Source organism: Coloeus monedula (assembly GCF_965178545.1).
Source record: "Coloeus monedula genome assembly, chromosome: 1".
NCBI classification, from domain to species: domain Eukaryota; kingdom Metazoa; phylum Chordata; class Aves; order Passeriformes; family Corvidae; genus Coloeus; species Coloeus monedula.
Genome location: NC_138781.1, coordinates 132195766 through 132213183, shown reverse-complemented (window position 1 = coordinate 132213183; position 17418 = coordinate 132195766). Strand labels below are relative to the sequence as shown.

The following is a 17418-nucleotide window of genomic DNA, read 5'->3' as shown; positions in this document are numbered from 1 at the left end:
CACTTAATGATAGTTTTTATTCTCTCATATATATATATATTTATATATTCCTATTAATCCTTCTTCACTTGCACACATTCTTCACAGTCATCCTTATTGAAAGCAAGGTATTAATTTAGACTGTGGACTTTTATCTTCATCAGTTTGCAGTATAAACAGCATTTCTTTCTTCTCCACCCTCCTGTTTTACAGAAATTTTCCACCTACTACATATTTTTTTTCCCAAATAATGGTGTAGTGGAAGGTGTGTGTCCCTGCCCATGGTATGGGGGTTGGAACTAGATGATCTTTAAGGTCCCTTCCAACTCAGGCCTATGATTCTACAAGTGTTTTGCTTATTTAAGTGCACGAACATTCTTGCAAGTATTGCGCTATCCAGTCCAAATATACAAAGTTAAAATTTTCTGTAATAGCAGTACTCCGTTGGTGTTTATTTTCCCAGTAATATCACAAGTTCTCCATCTGTATTCAAATATGTTTGTGTGTTTTAATGAACACGAAACTCTAGTTTTTCGGTCTCTCCCTCACAAATGGCTCTGAATATTTTAATTTTATTGCACTTTTTTGAAAATCAACATGTACAGCAGCTGTAAACTGAAAAGAAGATGCTTTTAAAAATACATTCTTAAAAAAGAATGTGAGTTTGATTTGATCTCTATTTCAGCATTGGTTGTACATTACCTTTTGGGGGAGTGAGGAATGTTATAAAAGTTCTATTAAATTCTTAGGCTTGGAAATAAGATAATTCCTGAATACATGCTTTGTGCTCCAGTAATGACAAAGATAAATGCCAGAATTCATTGAGATGAAAGGTAGATAGACGAGGTGGAAAAATGCCTCAGGAAGAAACAGCTTCTGTTCTATTTTGTTCAACTCTCTGACAATATGAACGTTCTTCAATGCTGATTACTGAAAAGAAAAACATCAGCAAAGACATCCAGGAGCATCTTTCTTTAAGATATGGGGGGGAAAAAAAGATACCTATTCTTTTCATTTTGCAGTAGAAATGCAGAATCATAGCTGGTTGTACACTGAGGGTCATACCTGGAATTCACAGTTGCTACGAATTTACACATGACTGAAAGGTGGTGACACCAGTTTCAGTTAATAAAGAAAAGCTTTCAAACTATAGGAATAAGATTTTGATTTTTCTAGTAATTTCTCTTGTGAGGTGTGGGAAACTGGGAAGCTTTAAGTGTTTGTCAAAACCTAATAGGCGGTAATTACTTGAATCACAGGGCTGCCCTGCTGTAATTAATATATACATTATATGCACTAAATTCATAAGGATTTAGGGTCCCAGAAAGATCTGGGTAATTTTTACTGGTAGTTTTTTTTTTCTCTAAAATACATGAGGCAGCAGGATTAGAATCCACATATTTGGAGTTTGTTACCAAGGTAATCAATGCTGAGCTACACTATTCATCAAAGGAAGAAAGGCAGTGGAACAAAACTGTGTGCACTTTATTCTTCACGGGAAAAACAAAACTTTAAAGCATATTTGCCCTGAGGTTGATGCTTTTGTGTAATAATAGTCCGAAAACTGAATGGAATCAGAGGAGGTGCATGAGGAAGCAATATAAATTTCAGACTGTTATTTTCCTTTTGCCAACATACAAATCACGTGTTTGGTGTTGGAACCAAACCATTTCAGTAGTTCATAAACTTCTGTCTATTCTACCTTTCAAAAGCAGTAGAGGAAACATGCAAACAAAGCAAAGTGCACTCATTGTCTGATTTGCAGGCAATTATTCTTTAAAAAGTTTGTCTCCTTCAAAAGTATAAACTAATCAGGAATTTTCAGAATTATGTAGCATTTCAACTAACTGGTCAATGTGCTTTGTGCAAGAAAAAAAATTCCTGTCCAAATTAGAGATACTCGAGACCAGATAGGCATGTATGAACTTTGGGAAGATAGAATGTTTGTGTGCAGGCAAGAAATAAACACCTTTTTTTTGTACCTGAAAACAGTGAATAAGTGATTCTGTATGATCCTCAAATTTTTGAGGATCTATTTGACTGGACAAACGGAAACCTGGATGAGCTATTAAACTAAACTCCAACACCTAAAAAGTACTCAAGTGTTTGTCCCCCTTGTATTACAAGCATATGTATCAAAGAAAGGAGCAGCAAAGTTTTCTAGTAAGTTCTTCATACTTTCAATCACCACTTTGCATAAAAACAGCAATCAATTTATTTTTTATGCAAGTCAATTTATTGGTTCTCTGAAGACATAAAAGCAGTTATTTCAAGTGCAGACAACTAATCTTGTTTTACTGCCCCAGTAACAAGAGATTAAAACATCACAGTCAATGGCTTTTAGGTAGAAAGACTCAAACCCTCGTCTCAGTTATTTGTGTTAAAATTTTCTCCTCACCAAGACCAACTGCATATGCATATGAGAAGAAATTTTACATGTAAGACATAGTACAGTAGAAAAAAATGGTTGCTTATGAGCTTTCTGTAGTAACATTTTTATGTGTTGAGAAGATATACAGACTCAGGATTTGAAAGAAGATCTAAGGGACTCCTAAAATCAATACCCTTGCAAGTTCTGCACTCATCGTATCAAAAGCTGATCTTCTGATAAAATTAAGCCAGTGCTGAAACATCTGTAAACAGGATTCAATCAGTAGTTTAGCTTCTACTCACATGAACTCAGTTTTAAAAAAGAAACCGCTTTATACTGAGCAAAATACATTCCTAATAGACTAAAACACTAACTTTCAATGGAAATTCAGCAATCCTTAGAACATTTCTAAATTAATAAAAAGGATCAAAATCTGCCCTCAGTTTCATTTCTGAATTCTCACTGAATTTTGCTGGTAATAACAGCAGAATTTGCCCAGTGTCGCCCATTCATTACTTCCCTGTTGGAACACCATTTTTCTAGTAAGGGTGAAAAGTGAAATAGTTAAGGAGAACTTGGAAATGCCTATTTGTAATCCTGCTTTTCTCAGACATTGACATATCCCTTATAAATGCTGCTGTGAACATGTTTGTGGCAACATCTGCAGAAGAACACCCACTGCTACCCACTGATGAGTTACAGGAACACAGAGAGCCCAGAAGCTTCCTGCGCAGCAGGATTTATGCACCACCTTTGACCAATCTCCTCTATGTCCAATACTGAATAATCACCTGGGTGTTGAATATAATGTAGATCTTTATTCACATGATCTGTATGTGGGCTCAACCTAGATGGTACTTGTGTTACACTGAAATGACAAAGTTTACATGGTGAAGGACAGGGGAAGTTGATTTAGAAGTTTCTGTCTGCCAGCGATTCCTTGCTTGGATCATATTTGCAAGCTGATGTGTCTCCCCAGAAAGGAACAGAGCCAAACAGAATCCACGTATATTCTCCAGCTACAGAGTCAAATAAACAAACACTTAGGTGACTTAGTCTGGATTTTTCAGTAGTGGGAATGACAAATGACACATATGAATCATCCAGAGAGATCCTTTCCATATGCAACAAAATCCCTAATAGGTGAAACCATTAAGGTGTCAAAAATAAAAAGCAGGCAGAGCATCAAAAATCCATCATTCTGGGAGATAACATAGTCAGAGCAGCAGAAGAAAGGCACTTCCCCCTCAGCAATACTAAAGCTGCTATACTAAATACAAGGCAATATGATACCAGCAGGACTCTACACTGGATGGGTGAAGTAATAGCAGCAGTGAAAGAAGGAAAGATCAACAATGGCAGCAGCAGGATATGGCAAAGACAGCAAATGCTGAAATGACAGCAAGGTATCTTTTCTTCTTCACACAGAAACTGAGTATGCCTGATTTTACCCTCAGAACACTAATGTAATCTTGGACGAAAAACTATGAACAACACAGGGAAGGGAAAATCTGGTATGTTAAAGGAGTACTTATTCTTTGGATGTCTCCTCTGAGGGTGGGGTGTCTGAGCAAGATCACAGTGTAGAGACAGGCATTTCCCTCCTGTTCATCTACTGTTACTTCTGCTTTCCTGAACTACTGGTTCATTTTTCTGCCTTACTATATGTCCTTTGAAATTAATTTTAAATATTGAAACTGAGCCTATTTTTCTTACAAGACCACAAGGCAGAGAAGTGATCATAAATGCTAAGGCATTTGTGGTCAAGAATTGCAGCATCTCACATTTGCTTATTGTGCTTAATATTTGCATACAGTATTTTTCTGCTTTTCAAAACAGATTCACTTTTACCATTCAGAATTCCAAACTGAGAAACACAGACCTGGATCCAGAGGAAAAGCAGTAGACAGCAAAAACTAACTACACTTTGGGATGCAGGGATTTTCTCACTCAGGTTCAGCAGAGTGAGACTTGAGATTTCACTTGAATGAGGCTCTCACTATCCTGCCCTTCAGAGGCTGAGGTGGGCGCCAGTTGTCAACAAGAGGGCTCATGGGTTCATTCTCATTGTTCTTGGAAAGGCTGCGGAGCTTTGCCATCTGCAAGGAAAAAAAATTAAAGTGTCCATGTGGAAGCACTGTGGACCTTACTGCCGAGAACAGACTCTGAGATGAAAAAGGAACTTTCCTATATAATGAGAAGCACAGAGTGACAATGACAGTCTCTAACAATGCTGGTAGAGATTGGTGATAAAGATCACTGCAGCCCAGCAGCTAGCACTGTTTCTATGGATCTCCACACTCTTCATCCACAGAACAGTGCATCATCTGACCCTTGCATGGGCTTCTTCTGGATTCTTCTCTGATTCACATCCACACTGTGGAAAAAGAGCACCCCCACCACCACAGCACCCCCACAACACCCACCCACGCCTTACTGTGACCCTGCTGGAGCTGGACTACAGGCTCTTGTGAAAATACAGCTATCTGTGAAGGAGCATGCACCTATCTCGGTGCAAGGCAGTCTGATAGAAAAAGCTGGTGCAGAAGTTTGTATTTTTTTGCTGTAAGGCAGAGATCCGCCAACTGGATTATTAAGCTGAATCATGAATTCAGCACTCAGCTGCTGTTCTTCAAATCAACTTAATTTCAATGTTGCTTTATTAATTGTTACCCTTTCATCCAAATGAAAAATAAATCTATTCTGAAAACAGCCATTTCAGTAAAAAGGATATACCCTGACTTGTATTGCTGACCAAATTTTTGACACAAGAACTAAAAAAGTCACCTTATCCAGACTGGCTCTTTTTTCCCCCTCTGTAAATGCACATTTGAGCTATGTGAATACAAGTGGTACGTTAATTTGTATGAACATTCAGATTTGCGGGTTCTAGGTAGTTTGATTTTTCTCACTGACAGCTTTTAAGAAGTCAAGATCTGGACCAGCAATTTCTTAAATCAGGAAACCATCAAAATATTAGTCACACTTGCCACTTAATGGTCAAACACACAGAATGAACAGAGGCTGCTGTGATGGCTGAATTTTGTGGCTCGGGGGCACTTCTGCCTTAGCAGGTTTTCAGGATCCCAAGAACACCCCTGCTGAGGCTGTTCCAGGAGGTGTCATGCAAGAGGGCCTGATTCTCAGGGTCAGTTTTACAGCCCATTCCAGCAGTCCATTCTGCAGGCAATTTCTCACTGTCCACAGCTAAAGCTTGCCCTACCAAAGAGTGCAAGGTAACACAGGGCTTGCAAATCATCACACTGACATACTGAGACACTGCTGACAACTGGTAAAGGAGTAGCAGAACTGGCTGGAGTTTACCTGGTCTGAGCTGACTTCAATAGGCTCCCTTAGGAGAATCCAAGTGATGCACTCCTCACAGGGGGGTGTGGTGAATGAACCGTGGTAGGTCCAATAGTCCCGAGATTTGGGGAAAAGAATTGAAGGATCAAAGTGCTGAAAAGGAGCCTCTTTTCCCTTAGGGAAACAAAAAAATTCTCTGCAGTAACTCTAGAGATACACATCTTAAAAGACAGCAGTATCTATGTTATTAAAAAGGAACTAATTAAATACCAAGATTCATGCAAGAAATCAATCTCCTTTTCTTCCTGTCAAGCACATTCCCAGCAATTAGTAATACCTGACATTTTGATTACATTAATAAATTAAAAGAAATTACAAACTGAATTGTGTGGGATCAAAGCAAATTCATTTTTACATTTTTCTATTCTGGAATTATCAAAATTGTTTTTTATTTTGGGCCACTTGGGATAAAAGTTGAAGCCTGTGGCACTGCTGGTACTGTTACCCTTTTTATCCAATAGGATAGTGGCCAAGCATTTATCCCAGATTCATTACATTCTTCTCTTCTATCTGAAGGAACTGGAATCTGCACCTCTCTCCTACCAAGATTGTGCTCTAATAATATATTCATGGTGGCACTCTCAGTCTTTTTGTCTATTACACTTAGTGTAAAAAATTAAAATATTTCCTGTAAGAGTACTAGGTCCTAAGTATCTTACAATTAGAGGTGATTACCACAAGACAAGGGAGAAAGGAGACACCAGACAACATTTCCTGATTAGTCTGCCACTGAATAGGATAGTATCTCCACAGGACTGTGATGAGTATTCCTTGTTCCCTCTGGGCAACAAAAACTAACCAAGGAAATTCAGTTCACTTCTCTATTGGTATTTTGGATGCAGTTCTGGAAAGCAAGATATATTATTCCTATTTCATTTTTCTATCATGGAGAATCTTCTCTAGATTAGAACAAAGTGAGTGGCAGGAGCTGAAATCGTTTCCAAGCATCCTTGCACAGATTAAGAATAGAAAGAGTAACATCAAGACTCCAGTTATATCTTCCTGAAAATACTGTTCTGTAAGTTCAATATGGGCTTGGAAATAACTTCACAAAATTGTGCTTTTTTAGTAAACACAGTATGGTGTCCAAGAAACTCAGAGCAATTGAAACTGCATGTGTGATAAATACACCAGTGATGCCACCCACTAATCTTTCCGAAAAATAAGTAATCTTGGGAAAATGTATGTGATGACAGAAAAGAAGTAAGAGATAATATACAATATGTGGTTTGTTGCATATGCACCTATCTTTCTCTGCTTTACTTCAACTGTTGCTTTTTCCAGAACTGCTATATGTAAATGGCCAAAAAATGATATAGGCAATATGAGAGAAAGCCATCAAAACAGATACCACTGACACAGCAGGCTGGGGCATGGATAGGGTGAAAAAAATAACCTTCAGTTCCCTCAGCAGAAAGAACTTAATTGCCTTTGAAGAATGAGTTGAAAAAATAAAGTTAGTATGACTCTTACAAAGGTACAAAGGAGAGAGGAGCTTTCAGGCTCAGACCTGCACATCAATGGCAGTACTAACACATATGAACATTAAATGCAAGGAATTCTGCTAAATTTTCAAGAAAATGCCTACAAATTTGGTGATCTGGTGGCATGTTCAAGGTGAAATAAAGAAAAGGACTTTTAGCCTTATTAGAATCATAAAGTTTATCATGAAGTAGAATTCCTAAAGTATACCTAGAGATTAAGTTTATGTTAAATATTAATGCTAAATGACAATAGATGCAATATTGCAGTTCTCTGGAAATAGCTCCCTTCAGCAGCTGCATCTATGCAGTAGGTATGGACTGGTGCCTTAGATCATTAATTAAACTGAAAAACAGTTTAGACTATATTTGCAATGCTACTATCATAGGAAGAGAGAACTTAGGACTGGTGCAGAAACTGCACCATGTAATTCCTTTTATAAATAGATACAGTTCCTTCTTAAAGCTAGTAACATTTTTAATCTCCCTTACACTGACTGGGAGCCTGCTCCATCAGTCCTACTAATTTCTTCTCATTTTAGGCTAACTAAATTTCTGACTCTGCTATATGCATCTGTTTTGGCCACTGTTGTCCTCAAATTCAAAAAGCTTTTCATTTCTTCTTGGTATTGGCCCACTTGCGTATTTTTTACAGAGCAGTATCAATAAGACTATCAATCGTGTATGCAAGGATTAATTAAAAAATCCTCTTTAACAAGAATACTTGCAGAAGTGAGGAGTTAAGTATTTAATTAAGCAAAAGAAAGTATCCTGCTCCACAGTCCAATGTATCATCTCTGGTGCTACTGTTTGGCATCAAAATGATGCCAAAATATGCATCTGAACTACTGATTCCTGCTTCTGCAGCTTTCCAGCTATGTTAGGTTACAAAAACTGTTTCGATACCTTGGTCTTAATGTTTTCAATTTCTTCAAGAATTCTCTTCATCTCTGGTTTGGGAGTTTTTCCAACCTGTAATGCAAAGCACAAATACTGTATCTTTTTCATCATGTTCCACAGTATTTTAAAGAAACTCAGCACATCCCATCTGTCACATTAGGCAACAGCAGTCTCAGAGAATCCAGTAGAGACTGACAGAATATTATGTGTGTTTAAAAAACATCCGAAATAGCAGACTCCAGTAACTAGCTTTGCAATTGAACATGTGTTGAAGGACCCTACAAGGCATCACACCTGTCTGAGGAATGAACTGCACACTCAGTGTCACTACCCAGGGCCTAACCCTTGGCTCCTGCTTCAAAAGCAACCCACAGCCACTGCGAGCTGTCTGAGCACTTGGCACTTGGCAAAGTCGTAATGGCCTGAAGGGCTGTAGCTCTGCAGACACTTCATTCTGCAGCACATATGCAGTCAGGTCAGGCTTGATGTGAGACATGTGATGAATTCATGTCTAGATAACCTCAAGCTATGGGGTCACTTTATTGCTTGTGTCCATGACATTCAGCACTTCCAAAAGCTTTGACATCCCAGAAGAATAAAGGCAGTATGGATAAGATGTACTGTTATTGCCATGTTTTGTTCCAGAATAGATTAACTTCAATTCCTCAGAAGATAATTCAATCCTGTTTTAGTAGTATCCCAAAACCCAGTAATGGAACATGACAAATTCAGAGAACAAACAATAGCTCCTTCATCAAAAAGCAAGAAGGAAGCAGGGAAAGAGGGCCAGAAGATATAATGATACTACTTACTTTTCTAGACCTTTTAGCTGACCTTAGCATGGTTAATAGGAGCATAGTAGTGTGCTTTGTAAGTTATATAAATTTTAGCCTAAAATAGACCAAAAGGAATGAAAAAGGAAGAATAATTGAAGGACATAGTCATAGGGGAGAATCTGGACAGGTGCTGACCTTCAGTTTAAACTAACCACAAGAGAAAAGGTCAGGTTGGCTCACAGTGTAATAGAATTAAAATGACACTGGATCTAGTCTGTCCAGGGACATTAGCAAAATTAATTACATCCACTTGCTCTTGCTTGTACAAAAGCCACTTCCTAGTGATACAACAATAAAAGGATATCTATTCCCTGATGGTGTGTTCAAGCTGAAATGCCCACCTGCAGCTAAAAGGACTGAAGTTTGTGTAATTTATCACTATTAGGCTGTGTGCCTGTTACCATTTCTCAATGTCCTAGACCACATACAGGTTTGATACCAAGATTGCTTTCTTTCTGTTAAGTTTACAAAAAAATCAATCTGAAAATACTGGTACAGTATTATTTTGTTAAAAAGTTTCTGTATTCCAATGTTAAAATGTTGAGTGATATTTTACCATGAATTCTTTCTTTTTGGAGTAGGTTTGTTGAACTCATTTTGATTCCCAGCTCGTGTGGGAATCAACAAGAGACCAGAGAAGGCAATCAGTCAACATAACCTTGCTGACAGGCAGATACAACACCTGCTAGCAGAAAACAGACAAGAGGAAACACTCAGCCTGTGCAGACCCTCCTCCTCACCCAGTGCACACCACAGGAAAGGGCTGCAGCGCAGGAAAAAACAATGGTAACTTTTTCCCTGGCACTAGAGAAAGATGAAAAATACAGAAAATTATAAAGACTGAATATTTGCCACTTACTTTCAGAAAAATGCCCACAACAGCTACACCATCAGGTTGTTTTAAAGCTCCAGCAAAATTACCATGTTTTGGATTCCAGTGCACCATATGTAACTAAAAAATCAATTAAACCTCAGTTATAAATACAAGAAATTGCCAACAGCACAATCTTCACTTTAAATTAAATTGAGTAAAGATTCCATTACACAGTAAGTAAAGGAATGGATATCAAAAAGAAAACTGTATGTAAGTATTTCCTACTGCTGTTCCCATGCTTTTCTATGCTCACATTTTCCAAAAAGCATTGCTTTGCATTTACCTGAAGCATAGGACAAAGAAAATGGTGTTTACCACACAATATCAGACAATACAACTATAAATAGTTTAATCCAAACACATGACATTCACTCATGCAGTGCATAAAACACCTACTGACATGCACTTCATCTCAAGTACATTTTTAGATCTTCAGGTTATGGAAATGTCAGCTCAAGGATTTACACTGGGTTGTATGTAGTTCATACATTATTGGTTTGTATCTCTTATTACTCTCAGCACATTGCACCAGATGGGAGTGGGGATATAATCTGACATTTCCTTCTCATATCTACTGTGGGATATAATCTGACATTTCTTTCTCATATCTACTTTCAGCAATGCTGTATTTTCAGGATGTATTTCAAATTTTTGTGTCTCTATCCAGAAAATCTCTAGCTCATGCAAAATCTCTACAAATGCTGCAACCAGCAGTCTCAGGTTAAGTAGCATCTAGAACACAGTCATACAGGGGGGAAATAAAAGTATTCTTTTTTAAAGATTATGTAAAATAACAAAAAAAAAAATTGTCCTGAATATAAATTACTCTATTGTTCTGTTTCTTTTCTCTTGAGGGTAAGGGTTTTATTGCTAAGGATAAAGTTGGAGCAACCATATATCTTTGGTTGCAATGCAGCAAAAGTACATATATTCCAGGCTTTCTTCTCCTGTCCATAAATACACAAGTATTGCTAACAAAAGTAACATAAAAAGTCTGTGCTTGAACTAGCCAAGAAATAGTTTGAGGAAGCAGATTTTTCCTGTTGAGTTGGCCACAGAAAGCAGAACACTAGCAAAGATTGGCTGTGGTTAAGGAATGGGGAAAAAAATTCCTAAGCCATCACCCACAGTCATCTCTGCAATGTTTGTGCACATTGACCCTGAAAATGTCTGCCTTGGTTTTGTCCTGGGAGAGGTGGGCAAACTCCTCCAAGCTCTGGGCCCTGAGAGTTTAGGTGAAAGGCAGGAAAATACTACTGAAGGATTTTTGTGGGCATAGGTATGTATTTTGAACTTATTATCAAATAAGATGGAGGAAGGAGGTAACCTCTCCTAGCAATTCTCTAGCATCAATAGTTAATTCACTTATATTTAGGACTTGAAGAAGTCTTCAAGGCCTAAAGCATTCATGAATTTTAGCAAACTAGGATAACAGTCCTGCAGTAGTTTACATAAAAAAACCCAAACAAAACCCAAACATCGTATTTTCCATGGTTCCTGAAAACAAACCCAGCTATTTTGAAGCAAAGATGTTCAGAAACTAAAACATACTCTGAATCAGTTTTAAGATGGATCTAATTTTGAATGCCAGCTTATCAAATGTGCTTTTAGTGAGTTTTTCTGTTCTTCCTGGATTAACTTGGTAACTCAAGACACACCAGAAATGACTAAAAGCCAAAAAACATCAGATCTTCCTATTTGGAAATAACAGATTGCTTTGTCGCAAATATTTTTAAAGCAGTCCGAGATACCAGCAAAAACTCTGGCATGAAGAAAAGAAATCCATGTTAGTAATATACTTGCAGGGATACATTTGTTGGCAGATGCAACTTATCCCACTGCACGTTAACCGATGCTCACAAGTTTCACAGACAGACAAAAATTGATAGCTAAATACTTGCAAGAGGGAGAACGGTCAATCTGTTCAGATGGAAAATCAGTCAAACTCCAGTTAGCACTGAACGCCACTATCAAACATCCGTCCTACCTCTGCCGCGTGTTTCACGCCGTCTATGACGTGCTCGGAGCCGTGGTCGTCGGAGGAGCCCCAGTGGAGGTGCAGCTGGCGCAGGCGGTAGGCGCCGGTGAGCGGCCCCCCTCTCAGCACTGCAAGGACACTGCATCAGCACCCCCACGACACCCACACACGCCTTCCCCCCGTGGGGACCCACCACAGCTCCTCTCCTAAAGCCAGCTCATCGCAAGGAGCCCACAACACTCGCCAGTTTATATGGCTGGGGCTGAATTGTGTCGTCAGGAGCTCTGTTTGATGTGAAAACTGTGGAAGCTGCTGTGAGTCAAGCACGGGATCAAACCCCAGTTGCCCAACAAGCCTCTTTTCTCCTGGCAAGTGGACACACTACAGCTCCTGGTATGGAGAGAGAAGAGAGGTGTTCACAGGTGATTCTTATCAAGAAAGGGTCTGTTTTGCCAAGATGGGAGTTAGGGCTGTTAAGTTAACTCTAGTCCATGACTGGCATACTTTTTACAGGTCAAACAACTAAACAATGGTTACAGATGGTTAGCTGCTTCTAAAAAAAAAAAAAAAATTAAAAAAAGATCTATTTCTTGGAAGTGAGGGAAGACAATAAAGTTTAGGTAAAATGAGTTAGAAAATTGTTCTTGAGCCACCAATGAAAGAAATTACGATGCTGTTATTTCTGCTGTGCTTAGCCAACTAATGCTGACCATGCATCAGTCTAGCACTTGACATCAACTCTGACTTTCAAAACATCACACCTCCTCTTTCAGCCTGGAGATTCTTTGGAGCAGGGACTGCCTAGAGGATAAGCTCTCAAATGTATTTTTCATTCATTACCTAAGGTTGGAATGAGTCGTGTTTCCTTACACAGAAAGCTGATAATGTAGTTCACAACTGCAGTGCCAGAAGACCTTGTTTAAATAGCATTCAATTTTGAACTTCTACCAATAGCTTTAAAGTTCAAAGTTAACATTGAAATAATAAATCCTCTTTTGCCCAATGGTCTCAAATGAATTCTTGATATCATATATGTTGGAATACTTCCACAGAGCAAGAGGTTTAATTTTGCAGTTTCTCTTTTTAGGTGGTAGGAGTCACAACCACCAAGGGGAGAGCCAGAAAAACAGCACTGTTGAGACTTACGCATGTAGTTCCTCTTACTTTTCTTACTTTGTTCATACATAAATAATCATAACTCAGTATACTATTGAGTAATATTGAGTAAACCTTCTGTAAAAGCCTTCAATGGAAAATATTTATTATTATTATTATTAATGTTATTTCACTTTCAAATATAGGACAAAAAAGGCATAGACTCTAAGGCTCAACACCTCTGAAGTATTTGCTTGCCATTTCACACGGGAATCAATGGGAGGCAGGGATTTGCAGGAGCTGAATTTATGTGACCTGTCTACATTTAGAAGCTAAGTCAGTGTCAGAGTTGGAGACTCATTCATTACTCATTTCTTACAGGTGGTCCTTTACAGAACTCAAATACTGTGAAGCACTTGAAAACAGCACTTCATAACAGTATACAAATCTCTCTAGCATAAAACAAAATCATTTTCATATTCAACATTTTCCATGTCATTGAAAAAAAAATTATCTTCAACTATATTTATTTTTCCAGTTAAAATGGAATCTGTGGCTACTACTTATCCTCATCTCTTAGCACTGCAGAAGCCAATAAATGAAGGAAATAAAATATCTATGAAATTCTTTCTCATGTGGTCTTTTAGAGCTGTCAAACATCGTATTTGATTCTGAACAGACACATGCCTATGAAACACTCGTGTCCTAAATTACTGTCCAGGAACCTGCAGAAAGTAAGGGCAGCCAGGAGTGAAGGTACACTCTGGATGCCTAAAGGAACAACACAGGTGATGGGGAGGGGAGAGACAGGGAGGGAATGGAGGGAAGATGATTTAAAGGAAGGGCTGCACCAAGGGCTGCACCCAGGGCTGCATTTTGCTTGGGCAAATCAGGGTCTTTCTCCAACACTCTTCCCTGGGCAGACAACTTCTTGAGCAGCTTGTCTAAAATATTTCAGCCTTTAGGAAGCTGTGAAGAAGACAGAACAGAACAACCATGTGAAAATGTTCGTTACCAATTTACTTCCCATGCTTTCAGTCACGGCATTGATTTTATGCAGTGCTTTTGGAAGAGCATTCTGGCCTATAAATGGGACCTGTTACAAGGGCAGGTAGTGATAGGGCAAGGAAGAAGTCTTCAAACTGAAAGGGAGTACGGTTACATTGGATATTAGGAAGACATTTTTTACTGTCAGGTTGGTGAGGCACTGGAACAGGTTGCCTGGAGAGGCTGTGGATGCCCCATCCCCGGAAATGTTCAAGGCCAGGTTGGATGCATCTTTAGTAACCTAGTAGAGTGGAAGGTGGTGATGAGGGTGTGGTTGGAACTAGGTCATCTTTAAGGTTGCTTCCAATCCAGACCATTCTGTGTTTCTATGGTGATAAAAGGGCAATTTATGAGACCACTGTGTAGAAACTGTGGTAATAAATACTAAAGGACCATAAAAATACGTAACTTAGAGACAGTCCCCGTCCTAAATAGCTGAGATTCCATCTGAGAGACACGGAACAATAACAAATAGCTGTAGTGGTAAATGAAGAAATCCAAGGAAACAAGGGCCTCATCAAGATAAACAAGCAGGAGAGTGATCTTTCAATGTACTATGAATATATTTAATTAGTGATATAGCTTACTAAGAACAAAATCCCAATACAAATGCCATCAAAGCAGATACAGAAAAATACGAAGAAAAGTAACTGTTTTCCATTAATTAGCGTTCCTTCTTGATGAAGGACCAATCAATACTGCATGCTTTTGAGATGTCTTTGCATTATATGATATTGGGAATTTATTATTCATTTTGACAGTTGTTGCCTATCTGCATCAGAGCTACAAAGATGCAGCTCTGCAATCAAGTTTTGAACAATTTAATTTAGTGATATGAGATTGCTCACTCTCAGCTAAATAACAAAGCCATTTCGTAGCTTTCCAGAAACTATAAAATGTTATTTACATAAATGCTTTCATTGCTTTTTCAGGCTGTGAAGTACCTGAAGAACTACCATGCAGAAGCAACCAAGATCACAGTCAGTAGCAATGTATATACAAGTTTTTTGTTTACAAAGTGTCTCAGAGCACTCTAAACCCTCTGGGCACCACTCTATTCCCTTACACAAAACCTGAAAATGTGGTGTCTCTGTTGAAGGAGGTGAGATAGGGAGAAGTCCACCATCCAGCTGAGTTTGTATTTCAGGGTGCTCCTGAAGCTACAGCCTTTCTGTCCCACTGCAGATCCACCAAAATAAACTCCAGGAGCACTTTTTTTACGTTCCCAAGTGACTTTTCTCTGCTGGCCTGCACAGACTGGACACTAAAGGATACTTTTTGATACATGGTGCTTTGAAAACCTTGATTCCTAATAACCATCAAGAAAATCCAAACCAGAAACCGACCTGATCGATCAAAAGTGTCGTCGAAGACGACGCGGCAGGTGCGCCCGTTGTTCAGGATGGTTTTCGCTGCCCCGGGGTCATAGCTGGCGTGCCAGGAGGAGAGAGAGGAGTCGTGCTGCACGTCCTTGCTGTTGATCTCGATGGGCGACTGCTTGTCGCCCTTGGCCTGGGGGTAGTTTTCGTGCCAGCGCTCGGGTCCTGAGGGACAAAGACAAAGAGACGTCGGCCCTGCTCAGCCGGGCTCGTCCCGGCCCCCGCGGCCCCGAGCCCGCTCACCGTTGTCGCTGTCGTAGCCCCACACGGACTGGGCCATGGTGCCCGCGCCCCGTCCCGCTCGCTGCGCTGCGGCTCCCGGGTGGTCCCCTCCCTCCCGGCCCGGGGGGCTTTTTATAGACCGCCGCGGCTTCGCGTCCTCCCCGCAGGGCTGGGCAGGGCTGGGCTGGGGGCGGCCGCCGGGCAGAGCCGTGTTTTCCCCCGGAGGAGGCAGAGGGATGCGGGCGGGGCCCGGCGGCTCCCTTCATCCCCGTCCCGCGGACAGAGGGTCCGACGGCGCGGCCGGGCCGGTGCTGCGGGGGAGCCCCCGGGGCCGTGGTCCCGGCTCGGGTGAGGAGCGGCTGCCTGGAGCGCTTAGCAGCTGCACCAGCGCCGGGAGCGGAGGGCGGGAACGCAACTCTCCCCTCTGCGGGAAGCACACCCGGAGATTCTGGACGAGCTCCCAGGGCGGGCAGGCTTCCCCACTCCCGCTTCCTTGCTTTCACAAATGCTCCCATGCAACAGCTCAGAAAGGCCCTATGTCTGCCTGAAATGATATCTCATAGCCTGCGAGTATCCCATTGTGCGAAGGGAGACTCTGCCAGCCTCAAAGGAGGCCATTCCTGACCATTAGCTCAAGTCTGGGTTTGCTGTCCAGTCAGTTCTCCTTCATGCAGGGAGCTTTACACGAAATACTTTTCTCGTGTTAGGCACCTTAGCAGTGGGTATTTTGGTCAGGAAGGCATTTGGTTTTCAGATGATGGGGAGTTAGTGACCATATGGTTGTGTTAGTGGGCTTTGTCTGCACGTCTATTTTGAATACTCAGAGCTTTTCTCTCAAATGCCAGCTTTGCTGCGATCTCCCATAGCTTTGTCCATCCATGCTAACGCTGCTGCAACTCTGTCTACCTTGAGCTAAATACTACCTCAAACTGCATAACTCAAACTAAATAGTACTCCAAGATAAGTATTTGGGAGTCAGTCAAGAAGCATCACAAACCATGGAGATTTCAAACACAGTTGCAGCGAACTTGTACCCATCAGCACTGTAATGCAGCATGGAAATAAACCTGCAGCTTTTTTTTCTACTTTTCATGTTGGTGAGGTACAGGAAAAAGGTTGAGAAGCTGCAATATACAGAGCCTAGGACTAATTTGATGCTATTTGATGTCCCAAAACCAGCTGGAAGATAAAGGTTGCCCTTCTAGGTGGCCAGTGTAGCTAGGCTAATGAAGATCTAAATATAGCCTTTGTTTAGCATAACTAAAATGACTTTATTTAACTTGTTTAGTAAATTTGTCTTGCTCTGAGTTTAATCAGAAGTAGATATCCTGCATCCTTTGAGACAAAGGTAGGACAAGATCTCTCACTTAGGAATCTGCATTTGAGAAAATGTCTGTAGTCATGTAGATAGTATTTTTACATGGAGAAGATACATCAAATTGAAACTCAATAAACCTTAGGAACTTACACAATATTTTAAGGGGCATCCTTTTACTATCTTTAAAGGAACGGAGATGCGTTCATCATCAAAGTGTCCTTTAAAACATGTAGTTCCTCATATCTTTTTAGGCAGAATTCAATTAAGAAAATACTAGGAGGTGATTTAGGTACAATGGTATGGAAAATTACATCTTTTTGCTTTCAAAAGAGACAAAAAAAAATTTCTTTGTCATCAATCAAATTGATAATGTCACATCTGTTGAAAGGGCAGGGACGTAAAATTGACACCTGTTGCAATTTTAATTCAGAAAGCTTAGGCAGTAATCCTTTTGAATTGGTTTCTACCTTATCTGTCTAGAGAGAAAAATTTGTGAGCTCATGAAATTCTAATTGGAGCAGCTCGTTTTCTGTCTGTATAAACCGACAGGTTTAGTGGCCTTGTTCATGGAA

The 17418-nt window shown here is 40.1% G+C and overlaps 1 protein-coding gene across 1 annotated transcript; it reads right to left on the bottom strand.

Moving 5' to 3' along the window:
* Window positions 1–1755: 1755 nt before the first annotated feature.
* Window positions 1756–15809, bottom strand: LOC309575014 (carbonic anhydrase 3-like). The gene is made up of 7 exons (XM_082285140.1): window positions 15550–15809; window positions 15274–15471; window positions 11795–11913; window positions 9793–9885; window positions 8104–8169; window positions 5675–5830; window positions 1756–4449 (listed from the first exon to the last, which is right to left on the bottom strand). Exons 1-7 carry the CDS (start codon window positions 15584–15586, stop codon window positions 4330–4332), a joined length of 789 nt encoding a protein of 262 aa, XP_082141266.1. The 5' UTR covers window positions 15587–15809; the 3' UTR covers window positions 1756–4329.
* Between the last annotated feature and the right edge of the window lie 1609 nt (window positions 15810–17418).

Excerpts from the sequence above, each read along its gene's own strand:
- LOC309575014 (XM_082285140.1), bottom strand. The coding sequence starts at position 15,586 with ATGGCCCAGTCCGTGTGGGGCTACGACAGCGACAACG. Across the intron at positions 15,472-15,549 it reads GGGCTACGACAGCGACAACG|GACCCGAGCGCTGGCACGAA; the intron begins GTGAGCGGGCTC and ends TTTGTCCCTCAG. Across the intron at positions 8,170-9,792 it reads TTGTGGGCATTTTTCTGAAA|GTTGGAAAAACTCCCAAACC; the intron begins GTAAGTGGCAAA and ends TTTGCATTACAG.